The 19790-nt window shown below is 41.0% G+C and overlaps 1 protein-coding gene across 2 annotated transcripts in view; it reads left to right on the plus strand.

Moving 5' to 3' along the window:
- PXYLP1 (2-phosphoxylose phosphatase 1) overlaps positions 1–19790 on the plus strand; it is a gene marked incomplete at its 5' end in the record, with an annotated part of 47913 nt that overhangs the window by 21179 nt on the left and 6944 nt on the right. The window contains 3 exons of one of the 2 annotated variants that reach the window (XM_084212195.1): positions 9010–9103; positions 14015–14176; positions 15045–15171. In XM_084212195.1, the coding sequence (XP_084068321.1) occupies positions 9010–9103; positions 14015–14176; positions 15045–15171 (383 nt within the window). Of the gene's footprint in view, positions 1–9009; positions 9104–14014; positions 14177–15044; positions 15172–19790 lie in introns of those variants that run through there. The other variant, XM_084212194.1, reaches the window with a different exon arrangement.

Genomic DNA, 19790 nt, shown 5'->3' on the forward strand with positions numbered 1-19790 from the left:
CCACACAGAAAAGCAGAAGAGTTTTATTTTGTTGGCTTGAGCTTTGCCAGCAGCTCTTACTTGATGAGGACAGTGTGGGCATCATACTCTGCACTGAGGTGTTTGGGCTTTAGCCTGAGATCCTCACAAGGCTTCCTGCAGCCCCTGCTGGGAGCCAGAGCCCTGGGGCAGTGGCTGCTCAGGTGGGTATTGCATTTTGCTGGTCTATACAAGTAGCTATATTTAAAAAGCCCCAGCTTTAGAATTCTTGATGTAGAGAACTTGTTTTTGTCATGTGTTACCAGCATATGAAATTAAAAGGAGCACAGATATCTCCCTACATGAATTTTGCCTTCAAGCTCATAAGCATGGCAAATTTTCCACTCATGAGAAGTCTCTCTGGGTTTTGTTTTTTAGAAGTGCTAATTTAATCTGAATTTAAGATTAAAGGGAAAAACGACCCACAAATAATAAATCCAAGGCTCTGTATATTTTAGTAGCAAATGAAGAAAACTAAATACAGAGATTTTTGTTAAGGGTCCTTTTTATGTTTGTAACTGGAGTTTTAAATAACTGTTTTGTGATTTTTTCAAAAGTGGTGCTATAAAATGCATCAGTCCACAAAATGAACCCTGGAAGGGAAAGGAGGCATGATGAATGCTTGAGAATGATACTATGGGGCAGTCTTACTTTCTCCTGCAAAAATAGAGCAATCATTTCAAAGTAGTTGCTTTAAATATAGGTCAGTTTAAATCACTTGAGACAGGACTTGACCAACAGAAGTTACTTGTCAGGCTGCAGAACTTCATAATTCTTATTTAACTACATATTCTGACTTCATCCATGGTGGATAGTTGGACTGTATTTTAGCAGAATTAATATGAAGTGTTAAGAGACATGTTTGAAGGCTACTGTACAGTTGATTCTGTAGTGGTAGGTCAGGTGATTTATTTATTTATATATTAGCAAAATCTAGTTTGTCATTAAACCAGTTCTCTGTAATTCCTTTTTCACAGCTCTTGCAAGCAGAGTCTGGCTGCCTTACAGATCACTGCAGGCACGTTTAATATGGCATGATTGTCTTTTAAATAAAATAAAATTATTCCTAGGATTTTTCAAACACAGCCCTGTCACTCTTTGTTTTAGTAGGAGCCTTTTGTTAATCTTTGGCTGACCACTCTGATTTTTGAACAGTTTTCTGAGAATTCATAATCATTCACACTTTATTAGCTTTATCTCTCTTACTTTACTTTTACCAAAGCTTTTAGGACAATGTTATCTATTAATTGCAAATGAGTTCATCATACTTTAATAATTTGCTGTCCCTTGTTTGAGATTTGGGTTCTGCATCTTCATCAGAGAATGTTCTGACGCAAATTTCCATTCTCTCCTTGTTCAGCAAGCAGAACCAGGAAAACTGCCTTAATGTCACTGGGTATAATGCAGTTGTGCTTCCCCTCTTTCTAGCTCATGGGCAGACTTCTGAAAAGCATGGAGGGCTACTTAAACTTCATGTTTGATGATAGGTTTGTTTCTCTGAGCTGTCCTTTGTTCTTGCCTTAATCCCCACTGTGCTGCTGCAAATGAAAACCATTGGGGTTTATGGATGTGCTGGTTCCACTGTGTGTGTCTGAAAGAGAGATGCTTAATATGCTTCATACAGTTGTTCATGTTTCTCCTTAGTCCTTTTAATTTTTCTCTTGTGAGTTGTCTTTCAGGCAGTTTTGTTCTTTTATCTGTGCTTTTGCAGGAGTATCATTGCTGAAATGATACAGTGACTGACTTAATCCAAAGTGTCTTGTCACTTGACTGTAAAGATTTTTGAAAAATTTATTGTGTGTTCTTGGGCATGTGGAGTTTCTGTGATTAATAAAATGTCTCAAAGTATACTGATTTTGAAGATTTTAATGCCTAGAGGCAGTTTTTTATTGCCTTTTGTTTCTTCTAATAAGAGTAATCTCTGTTCCTAAAATTAGTTCCCTTCTGGCTTTTCAAAGCTCACTCTGAGAGAAAAGCAGTGCTTGTACTACTAAATGGAACTGTGGTTTATTTTAAATGAGGCAGGGTCTAAGTAGTTTGTATTTAAAAGACTGAGGCTTTTGTGGACTTGCTGCAGTGAAATATGAAGTCTTGTAAAATGGAAGTGATCTCTCTTCATTACTTTTGTGAGATGGCTGGATTAAAAGAGCTGGAAACATATGTGGTGTAATTTTGGGTTTACCAACTGTGCACATTAATGCTGAATGAAGACAAGAAATAAGATTCACTGTCTTCCCCTAAGCTGTTTTATGGCAAGAGTCCCAAAGATATCAATAATTCTCTGATCCAGAGAGCACTGTTCTGAATCCCTGAGATTAATGACTGTCAAGGAAGGTTTCCCCAGCACAAAAATCTGTCAGGTTCTACTGTATTAAATATGTTTTGAGGTTTGGTACTGGCAAATCCATGCAGCTTTCTGTGCCTTGGCCTGGTGTTGACAAGGGCAAACAAGTGAGCTGGCTTGGCTTGGGTAAGCAGTGGCATATGGTGTTGAGATCACTTCCCTGAGCAGGTCACTTTGTGGACAGAAAGCAGTTGGGATTAGATGTGAAACAGAAAAGTGCTAATTTAATGCAGTAGTGAAAATATTGATTTGAATTTGTAAGGCTTTTTATCTTGGAAGGACAGTGCTGTAGAGAAGTGCCAGATGTCCGTGGGTTGTGTCTGATGCCATTAACATATGAGGCAGTTGGTGCCCCCTGCCTTGGGCTGGCAGAGCTTTGATCTCTGCCTCCAGCCAGGTGTGAGGCAGGGCTGCTGCAGGGAGCAGCTCAGGAGAGGGGTTCAGAAGATGCTTTTACCAGTGAGCTGATGTAGTTTGTTGCAACCCAAGAGCTGCTGCCTTGGTGTTTTGGCACCAGGGCAGCAGTACTTGTGAAGATGTGGTGGGCAGGCCTAAGGTGTGGTTTTAAGTATCTTTTTCTTTGTTTTCCCTGTGTATCTTGGGATTCCTATTTCAACAGCTGGATGTTCTAGTACACATCCCAATGACACTTGACTTGAATGTCAAAAGATACAGTGAGTATTTTGGGATGAGTCTGAGGAGACTGAGTCTCCCCATTCTGAGTTTGGGGAGAGCCCTAAGGAAAAGAAGCATCTGGGATGGTAAAAAGGAGTAGTGCATGCTTGCCCTGGTGCAGGGAGCACTCACAGGGCTTCAGCTGTGGAGAGCTCATGTAAGCAAGAGATTGCTGGGTAACACAACAGGAACAACTCTTGAACTGTCTTGAACTCTGCTTTATGGGGTGTATTTTTGTATCATGCTCAGCTGCTGTAGATGAAGGGATCACTGAAGCCTGAAGGATTTGTAGCCCATGTTCCTGAGAAAATACTTTTTGCTGTGTGTTCTTCTGCTGTGCTGAATCTTCTTGGCGGCTATGTTGGTGTTCAGTTCATGTGTGAAATCTGCCAAGCATCCTTTTTTCAGTCATATTGCAATCACTGCTGCACAGCTTCCCACTCCAGGATTTGTGGGAATCATACGGGACAAAAGGAAAGAAAAAACCAAAACCAAACAAATCCCAAACTAAAAGCAAAGGTCCCCACCCCGGGAAAAGGATGGCAGAGGCACTCAGTGCAGTGTATGTCAGTGTAGAGCAGTTGATCTTGATTTTGGGACAGTACTATGGAAATGGGAAGAGTTGCCAGCTGTTTCTGAACACAGCTGATAAAAGCTGTTTTGAAAATCTCTTCCAGGACAATTCAGTTGGATTAGTTCATTTAGTTGGTGCTGAGTTCTGTAGACAGAAGCAGGAAAGTGCTTTAAAATCTTCCTGCAGTGCTCATGAATCTTGTTGGATAAGCAGCAGTGCCTGGATCTCCTGTATTTATAAAATTCCTGCTCTGGCCATAATTCCCCCCTGGTCAGCCTTTGTGTATTTCCGCCTTGTTTGGTGGCCCTCAGGACACTGATTTGGCACAGATGAAGTCTTCTCACAGCATGATGAGATGTGGCAGCTCTCAGCAATAGGAGGGACTTCACCAGAGCTTGGTGGTTTATTGCCCTTCTCTCTTGGGAGTCCCAGCGAGCCTGTGTGGCCCAGGACTGACATAACTGTGTCACTGCAAGCACTGCTGGGCTCCTTTTGCAGCTTGTCACTGAACAACCTGGAGAGGGAGCAAGATGTGACTTGAGCAATGTGTTTATAGAGCAGCAAATCCATCTGCTTGTCTGGGTGTCTCATAGGAACCTCCCCCACCACCCCCAGACTGAGTGCAGAGCCAAGCCATGGGGTAATTAGTGACATGCTGGGAAAGAAAAGCTTTAGCATGCATGTGTATTTATTTAAAAGAAATTAGTATATTAAATTGATGGAAATATAAATTTTCTCTTTGGTGGCAAACATTACATGTAGAGTTTCAGTGTAGTAGGAAAATATGATAAAATGCAGCAAGAAATTTTTCACTTTGGGAGGAGAAATGGAAAATGATTGTCATCTCTAGAGCTTGAAAAGGCTCAGATTTGCAGTCAGCACTGCTGTGTTTTTGCTGTCAGGCTGAAAATCCTGGAAGCTGTTTAAGCAGTGCCATATGCCCTTTTGAATTGTCCAGTGAAAAACAATGGGGGGCGGGGGGAAACCCCTAAAACGATAAAGCTCTTTTCAGAGCCACATCTGGACTTAATAAATGCAAGCACACATTGTATAATTTAATGTATCTGCTTAAATTAGGTCTGAAACACAAGAGTACAAGGCCTGCCATGTTGTGTTTGGTGCAAAAAGGATTTTCTTAACATATTTATTTTCCTCATGTAAGTTGGATTGTGATCTTGTAAAAAAAATCTGCTAGCCATGCAACTAATACAGCTGGAAATAAGAAACCTGTTCTCTGCAGTACTGGTGTTTAAAGCTGGTAAGCTAGAAGGCATGGTGGTTGTGTGTAGTTCTATTTTACCCTTGAGCATGAACACACAAGTACTGAAATCTGTTTTTTTGCCCTGACTCTGATAGAGAATAAGGCCCTGGGTCAGTACCTGTGAGCTGTGGCTCCATGGGCAAGGGCTGCTTTGGGCAATGAGGAAAACCTTTAAAGAAAGTTCACAGCTTGTGAAAATAGGCAGACAAGTAGGCTTTGCCCCACTCCTGGGAAGGGGTAGGAGGGTTGGCTATTTCTGTCCAACTCTGTGAAAAGCAGCTGAGGAGAGCAGCCTATTTATAGTAGCTCTCAGTTGTCCATAGGAACATTTGCATCTCCAGTGGAAAACTTTAGGGATCTGAAAACTAAGAAGGCTGAAAACTCAGGTGGCAGTAGACTGAAGAATAAGCTTTTGGTTGCATTTGATGTAAGAAAATGACCAGGATTGGTTAGAAAAACTAAGATGCACTTACCAGTTGTAGCTGCAGTTATATTATTGTTCTGGGGAGAGAGCAGGGACTGTGGTGAGAAAACTCACGCTGGGGTGTGTGTGTGTAGGCTTCCATTTTGTATGTGTGTGGCAGGAGAGCAGTGTTAAGTCTTCCAAGTTTTTATTCCTTATGTCCTAATGTCTGTGATTTTCTTCAAAACATTAATAGTCTAAATACTTTAGAGCTCACAGTCCTTCCCCCCTTCATCAGATCCGACTTCCACTGGGTTAGCTGAGCTCCATCTGCAGCCTCCTAGATTTCCTGAGTTCCCATTTTCTGTCAGTGAGCCTATGATATACAGGATGCCTCAGAAAACTTACATTTCCTACACTTTGAACAGAGTAACAGCATTTTTATTTCAAATTTCCCCTGTGGGAAATACCCTGTGGGTATTTTTTAGTTGGAGGAGAGCAGTTTCTTGTGTTTGCTGCCCTGCTCCCATCTCCAGTGTGTTTTGGATGGTGAGTGGATGTAGCTGAGTTCTCCAGGTGGAGAAGGGCAGGAAGGGACCTGGTGCTTCAGGCTCTGTGGTGACTGAGTGTGCAAGGCTAAAAGAAAAGGGAAATCCACCTCTTTTCTTGATTAAATCACAAGAAAGAATTGGGGGAGGAAATGGAACTGTTACTTCTGTGTTGTCACTATGAAACTGAAGATGTAGTTTGAGGAACTACATGAGGAAATATAAACATAGTACTTAACAGAATTTTAAAAGCAGCATTTTTCTGATATTGACTCAAGTAATGCAGAAATTTACCCAACAAAGATGAGTGCACTGAAATGGACACACACCCTCCTCATCCACCCAGCTATGTGAATTTAATCAATTTCTCATGATGGGTTAAAATTTCTCAGTAAGAATTTGAAATATGAAGCTCTGTTTCGCAAGTCTGCTGCAGCATTCCTCATGGTTTTCCAAAGTAATTGGTTTTTTTGCTGTAGGAAGGGAGATGTCCATGTTTGTTTGATAGGATCGATAGAACTGTTCTAGTGGATTTTAATTTCTGGTGTCAAAATGTGCTGTGCTGAAGGCCATGGCAGAAGTGTGGCTCTGCAGGGTGAAGTGCAGGTGTTCAAGGCTGCTGTGGCAAGCATTTTTCAGCACTTTTGATTAGAAACACTGCCATGAAAAGAATATTTATTCAATGATATCTGCTACTTGCTTGCTACACCTAAGTACTCTTTGTGAATGTTTTTTTAAAGTTTGTCCTAGAATGTGACATGTAGGCTGCTGGCAATAGAACTGTGCTGTGAGTCTGCTTGAAAAGTCTCTAAATTACTATGATTTCTTTTACAGAGGGAAAAACAGGAGCAGCAGTCACAAAATTGAGTGGGTTAAATAGGTGTGTGTGTGTCTGGGCACATGTCAGCCCATAACTCACCACTGGTGCTGAGTGTTTGCAAACTGTTGGAAACTCAGAGGGGATCTGAGTCTCTGCTTGCTCCCATTTGGCTGCTTAGTCAATCCTATGAGTTTGGGAGTTCCTGCCCTGTTCCCTGCTGAGGCTGATGGTTCTGTGTTGGATCACCCATTTTCAGAGTTTGGGCAGGTAGGATTTCAGGTGTGAGGAGGGAAGGGCTCCCCTCTGCTGCCCTGCCACAGCTGCACTCTGAAGGTTGTACCGGTGTCACCTTGGAATGCACACAACTGTTGGGTTGAAATATTGTGGAGAAATTGCACTCCAAGGAGCCTTCTTTGTCTTCTCAGGGGTTTGTTAAAGCAGAGCATTTCATTGTTGCTATTCCAGGTTAAATTTAAGTGTGTGCCCTCCTCCATTCCCCACTGTTTTTCACTCTATTACCCACCTCCCCCATAGCTCCCTTCACTCTTTTTTTTTTCTCCTTTGTAATTGTGCTCAGAGAATTTAGCAGCACTGTGGGAAGAAAACCTTCAAGCTCAGAGCCTCTTCTGTAGGCCAGAGAGGGCTTGGCTGCCCATCAGCACATCTGTGCTTGAGGGACCCCTCCTCCCCTTGCTCCTCAGCAGGCAGGACACACAGGAAGAGTGCAGAAAATGGAAGGGCAAATGCTTGGGGAAGCAGAGTTGTGGTGAAAAAAGTAGTTAAGGGATTGAGACTGAAAATACACTGAGGATTGTCACTGCTTTGTAGGTTCAGTGTGGACAGGTGTTATATAAAAAAAGATTCCTCTTCAAGTTCTGTATGGCAAGAGGTTTGATTTAAAATAAAAATAACTGGGTTTTTTTTTGTTAATTAAGCTACACATTCTAATAAATGAAAAGCCAGTGGAAATTTAGGACTGTAAAAGTTTAGCAGCTCCATTTATATTTTATATAAATACTTAATCTAAAGTTAGAAACTTGTGTTCACAGGCTTAGAAAGCCTTTCAAAAGACCTTTATGGTTATTTTTTTTTTGAATAGTACTTGATAGTTTGACCAGTGTGAGGTTAATAAGCCTTTTTTTGTTTGTGTGATTACTCACCATTCAAATGCAGCACATTAGTGATTGTGACCTTATGCATTATGGATGAAGGCCCTTGCTGTTAATACAGATCTTACCTTTGAGCCAGTCAGAGCCTTTATTTAGCAATGCAAAAGCAGAAAATGAGAAAGGTGGGTTGTGTGTCACACAGGCACGTTTGAACTTCATTAATATCCAAATGTGCATTTGCAGTCCAAGGCAGAGCTCTAAAACTGATCCTGGGGGTGCTGCTCGGGGGTGAGGGTGGGGTTTTCTGGGAGCACACCTGGGGGTTTGCAGGATCAGACCTGGGACTTGCAGGGTCATACCCAGGGTCACAGGATGTCAGAGCTCTGTGCTCAGGTTGTTTCATTTCTCCACTGGCAGTGTGCCTTCAGTGTTGCAGGATGTGCTCTTCAGCCCATGTGTGCCTTAGCTGCTTTTTCCAGATTGTTTTTCAGATGGTTTCTTCACCTTTCCCCCCCCACCTCAGTTGTTTTCAAGAATTCCTTCCTCTTTTGGGTTCTTCTTCTGTGCAGTGCTCCTGTTCTAGCTTCCATTTTTTCAGGGAGAGAGCAGCTAGAAGAAGAGCTGGGAGCTGGGGTCTTTAACCTGAACCAAAAGAGGCTCAGAGTGACCTTCTCTCTCTCTAAAACCTCCTGAAAGGAGGCTGTAACCAGGTGCCAATCAGTCTCTTCTCCCAGTCCCATCAAGCAACAGGACAAGAGGAAATTGCCTGAAGTTGTGCCAGGGGAGCTGCAGACTGATATGAGGGAAAACGTGTGGATGTGGCGTTTGGGGCCAGGTTTTGGTGGTGAAGCCAGCGGTGCTGCGTTAACCATTGGATTCAGGGATCTCAGGAGCCTTTTCCAACCTTAATGAGTCTGAGGCTGTGAAGTCTACACTCATGACCAGACTTTCAGAAGCCTAAGTGTTCTGCTCCGTGCTAGGCAGCCTTGTTACTGCCCTGGTAGGAGCAGAAGGGGGTGGGGGGAAAGGTGGAAGTGGATAAATAACTTTTTGTGCTCTCTAACGTGTGCGTTTGCTTTTCTTTACCCGACAGCAGAAGGTTCCTTACAGTGGGCTGGCTGTTTTTCATTTCTGCTGTGTGGCTGCATTTCTATTTGACTGTTTTAAATAGTGTGTTTGCATGGGGCTGAAAGAACCTTCTGTATTATAAAAGATGAAAACTTCAGCTCTCTGTTAAGTCAGAAAATTGAGACTAACATGGCTACTTGTGCTGCTGCCTCTCAGGCTGTTTCGAGCTACAAGGGAAAACAGCAATGGAAACTGGTTTTATTCCCAGTCTTTCTGATTTTAGGTAAATATTCTTGATTCTTTTTCATGGATAAATGTGTTTCTTGGTAAACAGTGTTGCTACCTTTTGTATCTCAAGCTGAAAGTAGGACTGCAGGAGGGAGAGAAATTGATAATGATTTAGTGTTTAATTTGGTGTTCCTTCTACATGAATTGCACTTTGTGTGTTTGGTTTTCTGCTGTACTGAACTCTGTCAAATTCATGTCAGTTTTGTAGCCCTAATGCGTATCTGGCTCCCTGCTTGGGCTTCTGAGCACAATAGCTGACTTGGTAAACTTGCCATTTTTCCAGAGGGGATTAGTTGCTGTGTGGGAATTGTTATCATTCCACTGAAAGCACTTCTGAGTTTCTCTTGCTTGGAGACTACTTGTCTGATATTTGGGAGTTTATATATTTGGTGGCATTCAGGAGCTGGTGGGGGGGAGGGAGTATGGAAGTCATACAATTAACTTTTTGCTCTTTAAATTGGTCCTAATTAATGTACACTGGAAATAAAACCATACTCACAGTTTTTGAGATGCCACTGGGTTTGTTCTTAAACACATGTCTTAGTCAAGCTGTTGAGTTCATTTTAGAATGTGGTCTTCAGGTTCTGTGATGTGATTTAAAGTAAAGGTTCTTGGAGGGTTTTTTTCTAATTAAACTTACTATCAGAATTTGGATTTTATTTCTTTTGAATTGTGTTGGCTTAAAAAAAGTTTTGGAGCTGCAAGAATTATTGAAGGAGTGATTCTGCAGCAGTATTTAGGTGCAATCCTCTGTGACCAGAACCTCTTTGTCTCACAAGGCAGCAGCTGCTGTTTGACTGCTCCATCAGGTCTTACTTCTGCCTGATACCAGCCCATGTATTTAGTTTTACTTTGTGTCTCAAACAATTTTAGCCTGGTGGGACTCAGGGAACAGTTGCATTGAGCTCTTTGCTTTTATTGTTTTTCTGACTTACTACTTTTTCCCCTCACTATAACTTTTTCAAAATTATTGTCTCAAAGTAGTTTTTATGTAGCTTCTTTAGTTACAAAAATAAGTTTATGAATATTGGGAAATAAAAATATTTTCTCTTTCCCTTTCTGTTCTCAAGCTAGCTCTGTAATAACATGTCCATATACTTTATAGTTTCAGTGTTGGCAAAGGTTCCAGGTAGATGATGAAATATGTTTCAGATCTATTTTATTAAGTGCTCTGGTTGTGCTAAATGCACATCAAAATCATCTGTTACATTTCTGGTTTACATTGTTGTATTCCTGTCGTAGTGAAACATGAGCTTTGAAAGGCACAGCAGTGGAAAAATCCTGCTCAAAACCTCCCTTAATCATAGATTTAAGTGTGACTGTGCACACTGGCAGACTTCTGTTTTGGGCAAGTGCATGTTACTGTGAACTAATAGAGAAATTCACGTAAAATATTGCTAAGCTGTAAAAAACAATGTGAAAACTGTGTTGTAGTATTCTGACCTTGTAATGATTTGCAGCTGGAAGAGCAGAACTGGGTATGGAAAATAGAACAAACTTCAGCTTCATGTGAGGGGCTTTTTAAAGTTTAATTTTATTTATTTTTTTCCTTTCCTCTCTGAGCTGTATCAGTTCAATACTTTTGTCCCTTACAAATGGACCAGAAAACCCATGGGGGAGACAGAGGTGGCATTGACCCTGCAGGGGAGGATTTCAGCAGGGAAATACTTGGATACAGAGAGACTGTCAGCTCTTCAAAGAGCTTTAGAGACCTGCTCTCTGTGGGACAGGGAGTACACAAATGAAGGAGCAAATGGAGCCTTGTGTGCAAGGGGAGCTGGAGAGGATGAGAGTGTGAAGCAGGACTAGGGAAGTGGGATGAATGAGCAGAGCAAGGGAGCATGAAGGCCAAGTACTTGAGATGAGAAGGGAAGGAGAAAGGAGAGAGCATCATAAATACATGAGGCACTAACAGTGTCCAGGGAATGGTAGGAGATGAGGAAATAATTGAGAAGCAACTAAGAATAAAATTGAATATTAAAAATATTCAATATACTCTGTTGTTTCAGCAGCCAGAAATACAGAGGGAGGATGTGTTACTTGGGATCCTCGTCCCAAAGCTCCGAAACTGCAGGAGTGTTCCAGGAGCTTTAACAAGGGCTGAGGAGCACCAGTGTGGCTGAGTGGGATCTTCAGGCTGACTGTGCTGAGCTATGGGAAGGCAGCTCCAGCTGGGATTCATCTCTCCTTGGTCCTGTGCTGTCATTCTTCCCTGTTGTCCTCATCCCTCCTATCCCCATTGCCCCAGCTCTGAAATACTTGCTATTTTCATCTGTATGCACCTGGTGGAGATTTTTAGGAGACTGCAGACACTGGTGGCCAGTTCATGTAATTCCTTTTTCTATTTAGCTACGTTAAATTGATGACCCATGTGTTTGAGTAAGTAATTTGATTGATGGCCATTATTTGCATCTAATATGTGTTATTTCCAGTGTGTTAAAAGCAAACACTGCTTGTCATGTGTCTTTTCTTCTTCCTTGTATAAGCCAAGCATATTCACTGTACAATAAGGACAAGTTTTACCAACTGTGACATGAACTGTTGATATTTCTAATCTTTGAGTCCACTTCCACTCCACAAAATATTCTTGAGTCGTATTGACTTAAGAGTCACCTTTAAAAATGTTCTTTCAGTTGCCTTTTAAATTGCAAACATGTATTCTGGCAGTCCTGTAGGTGTTATTTTTAATATTCAATGTTATTCTTGATCTTCAGTTTTATTTTTAATATTTTAAAGAGTAGATGCTTCTCTGTAAGATATAGTTCTTTTCCTTATTCTTCAATTTGTCTGGCAGTGTTACAGTATTTATTCAACTAGTTTGATTAGAAATGAGACTTGCTTTCTGCAAACAAGATATTTGGTCTCAGGAGTCATAGGCACTTGATTTTTAAAGCTGATGTATTCATCTGTTGGCTTCTGCCCTTAGTAGTCTCACTACAAAAGTAGGATCTATTCAGGGTTTTTGTGGTTAAAACTGTCTTAGATGAAAAAATTAGGATTGTTATTCTGCTTTTAAGTCTCCCAACCAAAATTTAGGATCAGAGTTAACTTGGAGTTTTTGCTGTTGGGGTATGGTTTCCCCTGTCTGCTGAAACACTCCTGTGTCTAAGCTGACTTGAGCTACAAGACCTCCTGGGTACTCCAGCCAGCTCTGTGTGTGTGACATTAGGGAGCAGTAGCTGTGTTGTTTGTGAGGTGCTCTAGAGAATATTGTTGCAGAAAGCTGGGAGTTGTTGCTGTAACCTTTTCTGGCTTGGAAACTTGGCAATAGAATGCACCTGTAATTTATGCTGAGGACAGCTGCTGTCTGTAGTGCTGTTTATTTGCAGAGTCCAGTCACTGTTGTATGACATTCTTGGGTTTGAGATTTAAAGCCCAAGTACAAATGTACTGCAAAGCCCAGAGTTCCCAGCCTCTGGTAGGTATTGCCAAGGCTCTGTGGTACTGCCAGTGTCTTAGGCAGGGGTTTGCAATGTCTCACAACCATGTGAGTCTAAGTAAGGAGTTCAAAATTGAATCTGGTAGATAAAGGCTGATATGGCAGCTGAGCTCCACAATTAAAGTGTCCAAAGTCAAAATTGCAGTTTAATATTCTCACCAAACACAGCTGAAAGCAAAATCTGAAGCAGCTTAGTGAAAAGTTTCAAGTCACTGCACTTGGCAGGTACTGGCTTTGTCAACAGCGCTAGCAAGGCTGGAAAGTGCTTGGGTTCTGGTTTTGGCAAACAAAGAGTAAACACATAAAATATTTGAAGTGTAATGTATTGTAGTGTAAGAATGAAGAGCCTGTGTTTATTATTGGTTATGTGTTCATAAAATCTGTGTGTGTTTTGCTTTGGTTTGCTGTCTTCATTGGTTTTCCTGGTCATACAACTATTTATTGTGGAAAAAATTCACCTCTGAAATTGGAACTGGGAGTCAAGATGGAACTGAGGAACTGACACAGAAGAATTAGTAAAGTGTTGCTTTGAAATTTTTTGTCTCTTCTTCTCTTCTCTTTTTTTTTTTTTTGTCTCAAGATAATAGAAGACTAAGGGGCTAAAAATATGAGCACGTTTCCTCCTCTTTTCCACTTCTAAAGCTTCTGATTAAAATTCCAGAAAACAGAATAGAATAGAGGCATTTGTTATTACAAGTGTATTCTGGTAAGACTCATTAATTAAGACTCACTGATGCTCTCACATTAAGATAGGGTCATTACAACTCTGGCTTTACATTTAGACATGCTTCAACTTTCATCTACGTGTCAGAAGACTTAGTGGTGGTATTTCTGTTAGTTTGTCATCTGTATGTGTTTACTGCATTTCTTGGGCAGTCTCAGTTTCATTCAAAAAAATATATTTTCTATGTTTTTTTTTTTCTTTTTTTTTTTTTTTTAAATAAGCCAGAGTGTTTAAGGGTGACAAGGTGGCAATGTAAGGACAGGGATTAGTGAGGAAAATGATGAATAATACAGTCCTTCAATCTTGACTACTTTGTTTTCCCAGTGGTTTGTACTACCCTCATTATAACTGTGCTGTGTCTTTTGCTGATGTCCTTCAATGTCAGTTTTTAAATAAAAATGATGAGGGACAGCCAGAACTGTATTGGCACTTCTTCTGTGATTCATGCTGAGAGACTGAGAGAAAAAGCAGCTTCAAGAAGAGTGCGAAACTCAGAGTTGTTCTACATCTGGGTCTGTTCCTGAAGTCTTAGCCAAGCATTGACTTAGCCAAAGAGCTTTTCTGGGCTGTGTAAATCAGGAAAAAAAAATCACAGTGAAGTTGTTGCATACTGTTGAGAGACATCCTTTCATGAAACCGTAATCTTTGTGCATAATTACTTAAAAATAATGATAAAAAAGTCATAATCCTCTATGTCCTTGAAGTCACCTGAAGGTGCCTGGTGTATGTTTTGTATCTTTCAGTGCATTTAATCCCAGTAAACCCTGTGAGGGAGGATGGGCTGAATCCCAAGAGCAGGAAGAGAATAATGCCTGATTTGCTGACGGAGCCTCCTGCCATAGACCCCGTTTATGAAGCTCAGGTGTACTGCAACGTTCCCAGCATCGCCGAGCGCAGCATGGAAGGTGAGCTGGGCTGGGGAGGGCATGCCTCAGGTCAGCTGCTTGTTTCTGTGTGCTGTTATTGGAAATGAGAACTCTGTGCACTGTCAGTTCATTGCTGCTTGGAGAAGGTGGAGCAAATGCCAGCTGGTCACTGAGTTACATTAAATCATTCAAAACCTGCTGCTGCTCTTTCCCTCCCTTTGCATCCTCTTCGTTGTCTTGATTTTTGGAAATTGTTCTGTCTGGCCAATAGTCAGCTATAGGTCTAAAACTGAAAGGGTTGGGAGGGGTATAGATATTTAATATTTGAATCATAATTCTTGTTACACATCAGCTGCCTTTCAAACAGTTCACTTGGAATTCAGGAAGAAAAACCCCACAGAAGTAATTATTTTGGAATTACAAGCCATTAGACATGGTCAGCTAGAAGGCATATTTGCAATCTTTACTCCACAGCAGCTGCAGCAAGTTTGAATGAAGCCCTTCATTAGCATATCCTACTAATGGTTATCAAATAAATCACAAACCAGTATGTCAGAAAGATCCAGATTAGACATGCTGCAAAATCCATCATTATGATGGGGACCTGAAGAGAGGCATTATGCAAGTGGAATGACCTTATTTTTTGACAGAGTTCAGTGCTTGAGTAGTGTTTTGTGTGGTTGGTGGACTTCAGATGTACTGTGGAGATATGCTAGGAGCCTCAGTCTTGTATAACTTGTCTTGCAATCTGAAGTAATATCTTTCTTGGCTTGGTAAATTGTAATTTCCTAGGGGTATTTTCTTTCATTTCAATACCAAAGCTATCAAGTGATACCTACATTTTTTTTATATTAACGAAAGTGGATACAGGTAAATTTTTTTTTTGTTTTCCCTTTCTTCACTTTAGGTCATGCCCCTCATTATTTTAAGCTGGTGTCTGTTCAAGTGCTGATTCGACATGGTGATAGGTACCCTCTGTATGCCATTCCCAAGACAAAGAGACCTGACATCGACTGTATGTTGGTGCCCAGCAGGTAAAATTCTTGAAGTTTGTCTTTACTAAGCTCTTTTTTTGCTCGAGAATAATTTCTTTCCTCTTCAGGAAACAATTTGTGCAGCCTGAAGTACATTGTGACTTCTGACCATTGTGTATTGCCACGGTTTAAAAAAACAACCCCTGGATCAGTGGTGCCCAGTATTTTATTTGAAACAAAAGCTATTGCATGTTACCAGTTCAGACCAGAGTAAGTTCTTCATATTTCTTTAAAAAGCAAAAGCTATTTAGTTGGATATTTAAGTTGCCATTCCTCTTAGGTAAGTTTCTACTTTTTGAAAATGTAAGTGCATTGTTTGAGATGATTGCTTCCCTTTATGCTTCCCTTCATCTGAAAACAAAAAGCTCTCAGGCAGTTCAGCACTACCATAAGATATTTGTATTTATTTATCCATATTTATATTTATTTTTTATTTTACTCTTCAGAAATATAGGCTATCAGAATTTTCCCTTAATGATTTGTGTCAAAATTCAGGAAAAAATAGGAGTTGTACATTTAACTATTAAAATACAAGCTAACACAAAGTGCTACTGTTTGCTACATGACAACTACCCCTTTCCTGTAGTCACCTCTCTCTGTTTAGATCTTTCACAAGTTAGTTATTTGTGTCTAACTGCCACTAAAACAACATTTTCCTTTCTGTTTCAGTATAATGCTTTTGTCTAACATCATGTCTTTGTAGATTGCTGAAAACTGTTTTCACACCTGAATCACTTTGAGCTGCAGATATGATCTGAATTGCTCTTTGTGGCAGAATCTTCCTTTTTTGATTCTACTCACTGGTACAGGTGAATTATAGTGTACAGCAGTAGAAAAGCCCAGTGATGGTATAATTTCCCAACCTTTGCCATGGCTTTGTTTGATTACATGTAAGTACTTTTAAGTAGAATGATGATGATGATGATTTTTCAGCAGAGGACTTACCAGTAAACCTACTGAATACTTAAAATTAAAAGAAAAATACCAAGATTTGTTAGCAAAACCTCTGGGCAATTCTACCCCTTCATGCTGCTGTCCCCTCAGCAGTGTCAGGTATGGAGATGTCAATGGCTGAGGGCTGTGTGTTGTGTTCCTGCATCCATTACTCAGGAAAAGAAGCACAGTAGGTGCACAAAACAGTGTAGATGGACCATAAATACCTTTTTCCTGAATGGCATGGAATCTCCTCTGTCTTTAATTCCACACCAGAAAAGCAAGAACATTATTTCTTGACTCACAAATGGCTTTACTCTGTTGTGCTGGAGGTGTTAATGCTACACTGAAAGTACATTTCACCTTGGTGCCTGGGAGGATCATGGACCAGATCTTCATGGAAGGAATTTTTAGGCAAGTGCAGGACAAGGAGATGATCCAGGACAGGCAGCACAGCTTTACTCAGGGCAAATGTGCCTAACCAGTCTGGTGGCCTTCTGTGATGGGGTGACTGGGACAGTGGTGAAAGGAAGAGTGATCAGTGTCATCTACTTGGAGTCCTGCAAGGCTTTCAGAGTGGTCTCTCATGGCATCCTTAACTCCTGGAGAGATGTGGATTGGAAGGGTGGACTGCTCAGTGGATGAGGAATTGGCAGATGGATGCAGAGGTGATCAGTAGCTCTGTGTCCATGGAGGCCAGTGTGAGTGGTGTCCCTCAGGGCTCTGGCACCAGTGCTCTTCAATCCCTTCATTACCAACATGGACAGTGGAATTGAGTGCACACTCAGCCAGTTTGCAGTGACAAGAAATTTGTGTCCAGCTTGAGAAATGGATCCATGAGAAACTCAAGAGGGTCAAGAAGTTCAAGAGGTTCACCTGGCTCAGGGCAATCCCAGACATGGGTACAGGCTGGGAGGAGTCACTGAGAATAATTTTGCAGAGGACTTGGGGGTTCTGGTGGATAGAAAACTGGGCACGAGCCAGCAGTGTGCACTGGCAGCTCAAGAGGGCAGAAATTGGCTGCTGCTTTTCTGTGTTCCCATTTCAGCTTCTACCAAAATGCCTGTTTTGTCAAGAGGTGTCATCCAGGGGTCTGGTCCAACATCTTTCAGGAGAAGTTGGATTTCCTTGAGAGGTCCCTAAGCCCAGAAGCACGCTGTGCTCACTGCAAACTGAGTAGCTTCCTGAAATGAGATGTGCATTCCTGAGACTGCAGAGAGGAGACCAAACTTGAGTTATCTCTGCCACAGAGTGGAGTGGGACCTGTTTTAATAAAAAATTAATTTTTCTAAGAAGACGGAAAATTAATTGTTTGCTAATAGCTATGATAACATTTTTAATGACCTGCCTGTAAGCAGTGAGATTATTTTCAGCATGAAATACTAAGTAGAGAAATATGATCCAGATTTCTATTGGAGTTCCTAAAGGCTCTGATCTTCTGATCTTTCTTAATATCTGTCATGTTAGAATGTATGTGAGGAAGCTTTATTGAAAAGATGTTAACAGCAAGTGACAGTGTTAGATGAGTAGCTGTGTTTCTCAATATTAGTGTGCCACCTGGGACCTCAGTTTTGTATTTGTCAGGAAAGCTTTTATAGCTGTTTCCAATTCAGTTTGAGGCAAGGAGTACAACATGAAGGCCCTGGAGTCAGAAAAACTATCCATAAAAGGCAAGGAAGCAGTGTGGCTTTGACACAGAATGACCAAGTGGAGCAGTTGAGAGGGCACGGCCAGACTCTGGGGAGGCCAGAGGGGAACACCCGTGGCTCTCACTGATTTGTGAGCATTAGAGCATCACTGTGTAGATGACACATCACTTACCACTCACAGCCACTGAAAGACCTTGTCTCCTCAAGAACAAAATTTATATAAAAGAGCATCTCCTCTCTGAATTTAGGGCAGCAGAAAGATAAAAGGAGTTGGCTCTGCACCATTCTGTCCAGATGTGTTAAAGCTGACCTTACTGAATAAAGCTAGAATGAAGCCATTGTTTTGAGTGGAACATTCATTACTTCAGCATCAGGAAGTTATTTGCTGTGTTTGGCTGTCAGGCTTATATTCCTTTGTGATGTAAATTTGGAGCTAGATTGTAAATGTGTTTATATGGGGAGTGTGACAGGGTCTGTAATCGCTGCCTTTGAACTGAGGGTTTCTTGCTGCTGTACAGTTGAGCTGAGATGTCTGATGGAAAGTCTGGCTTGTTTAAGGTTTCTGGACTTACAATATCAGATAAGCAAGCTGCTCATATGCAGGCTGCTCTTTATTTGACTTGGCATTCAGCTGATGGAATTCATTAATTAAGCAGATTATGCCACAGCCCCGTGGACTTCTAATGGATATGCAAAATAGCCTTGAGGTCACGCTTCGGTTTTGTGAATTATGGATTGTGACATATAAGTGTGGAATGAATATAAGCAAATGGATTAAATGCTTTGGAGATTTCTTCCATCTAAAACTTCAATTAATATTGTTGTTACAATTTTTATTGTTCTGGATGCAAATTTCCAAAGGGAACCAAATAATGCATGCTTTTTTCCTCAAGAAAATTACTTGAATGATGTTATGAAAATCTGTTCATTGTAGTATTTGCTTATGGGGGAAAGAAATTAATCCCACACTTTTTTTTTCCTTATGTAGCTCACATTTATAGTGTCAGAAGTAAAAAATATGCAGTGTTTCTTCGCTGAGTTTGTATGTGAGAGAGAAGAAATGCTTTCTGGAAGATGCTAAAATGATTTCAGAAGACTGCTATAATTTGATAGTAAGCTGGGTTAATTAGCATATACTTGAAGACATTTTGAGAGGTGTTGATGGTAATCATAAGAAGCTTGGTAACAAATACTGAAATTTTAGGTTCAATATGCACATGTTTTGAAACTGCCACAAAAACAAGCTGGGAGGTGGGAGATGAGAAAAGTATCATACTGTGAGCTGAAGGGGGTGTGGATCTGACTTGGAGTGAGGTCAGAGTAGGATCCAGACCAGAGTCAGGTGAAGAAAGGTCTTCTGAGGCCTCTGCTGGCTTTGGAAGAGATGGAATTACAAAGCCATGGAATGGTTTGGGCTGGAAAGGACCTCACAGATCCTCTCATTCCCCCTGCTAGGGGAGCACTGAGGAGTTTGTATAAAAGTGTACAAGCTGTGAGACCTTATGAATAAATAATCCCAGCTGTACTACCACTGCCTTAGGATCTCTTCTGCAGACTAGTGATCTATTGTTGGGTTTAGTGGCTTTTACCATTCATTTGTTTTGTGAAAAGCACACACTGTAGCAGTCCTTTGATCTCACACTTTTTTTTGCCTACGTGAACTTCACAGAAAACACACGTTATTTTTGCTTGAAGTTCTAAAATAATTTTTTGCATTTTAAGTAAAGAGAAAGGGACTCTTGGGGTAGTTTGCAGGCAGAATCTTGTATTGTATGATTACAGAAAAGTCATGTTTGTGTGTTTGAAGCCTGGTGGGGTCATGTTTACTCACTGAGTGATGCACTGAGTGCTCTGCAACTGCTTGTGAGAAGCCTGCTCCTCTCAGCTTTTGCCATGAATTTTTGTATTAATTCCTCAAGGAAAAAGGAAATTTTATTGAAGGATGCCCCCTCTGTTCCTGGCAGAAATATAGTTCAAATAGTTGTGCAATATTCCTTCCCATGGACAGTGGTTACAGGGTAGCAATAAAAGGTGATA

This window comes from Fringilla coelebs (assembly GCF_963513975.1).
Source record: "Fringilla coelebs genome assembly, chromosome: 10".
Classification (NCBI taxonomy): Eukaryota; Metazoa; Chordata; class Aves; order Passeriformes; family Fringillidae; genus Fringilla; species Fringilla coelebs.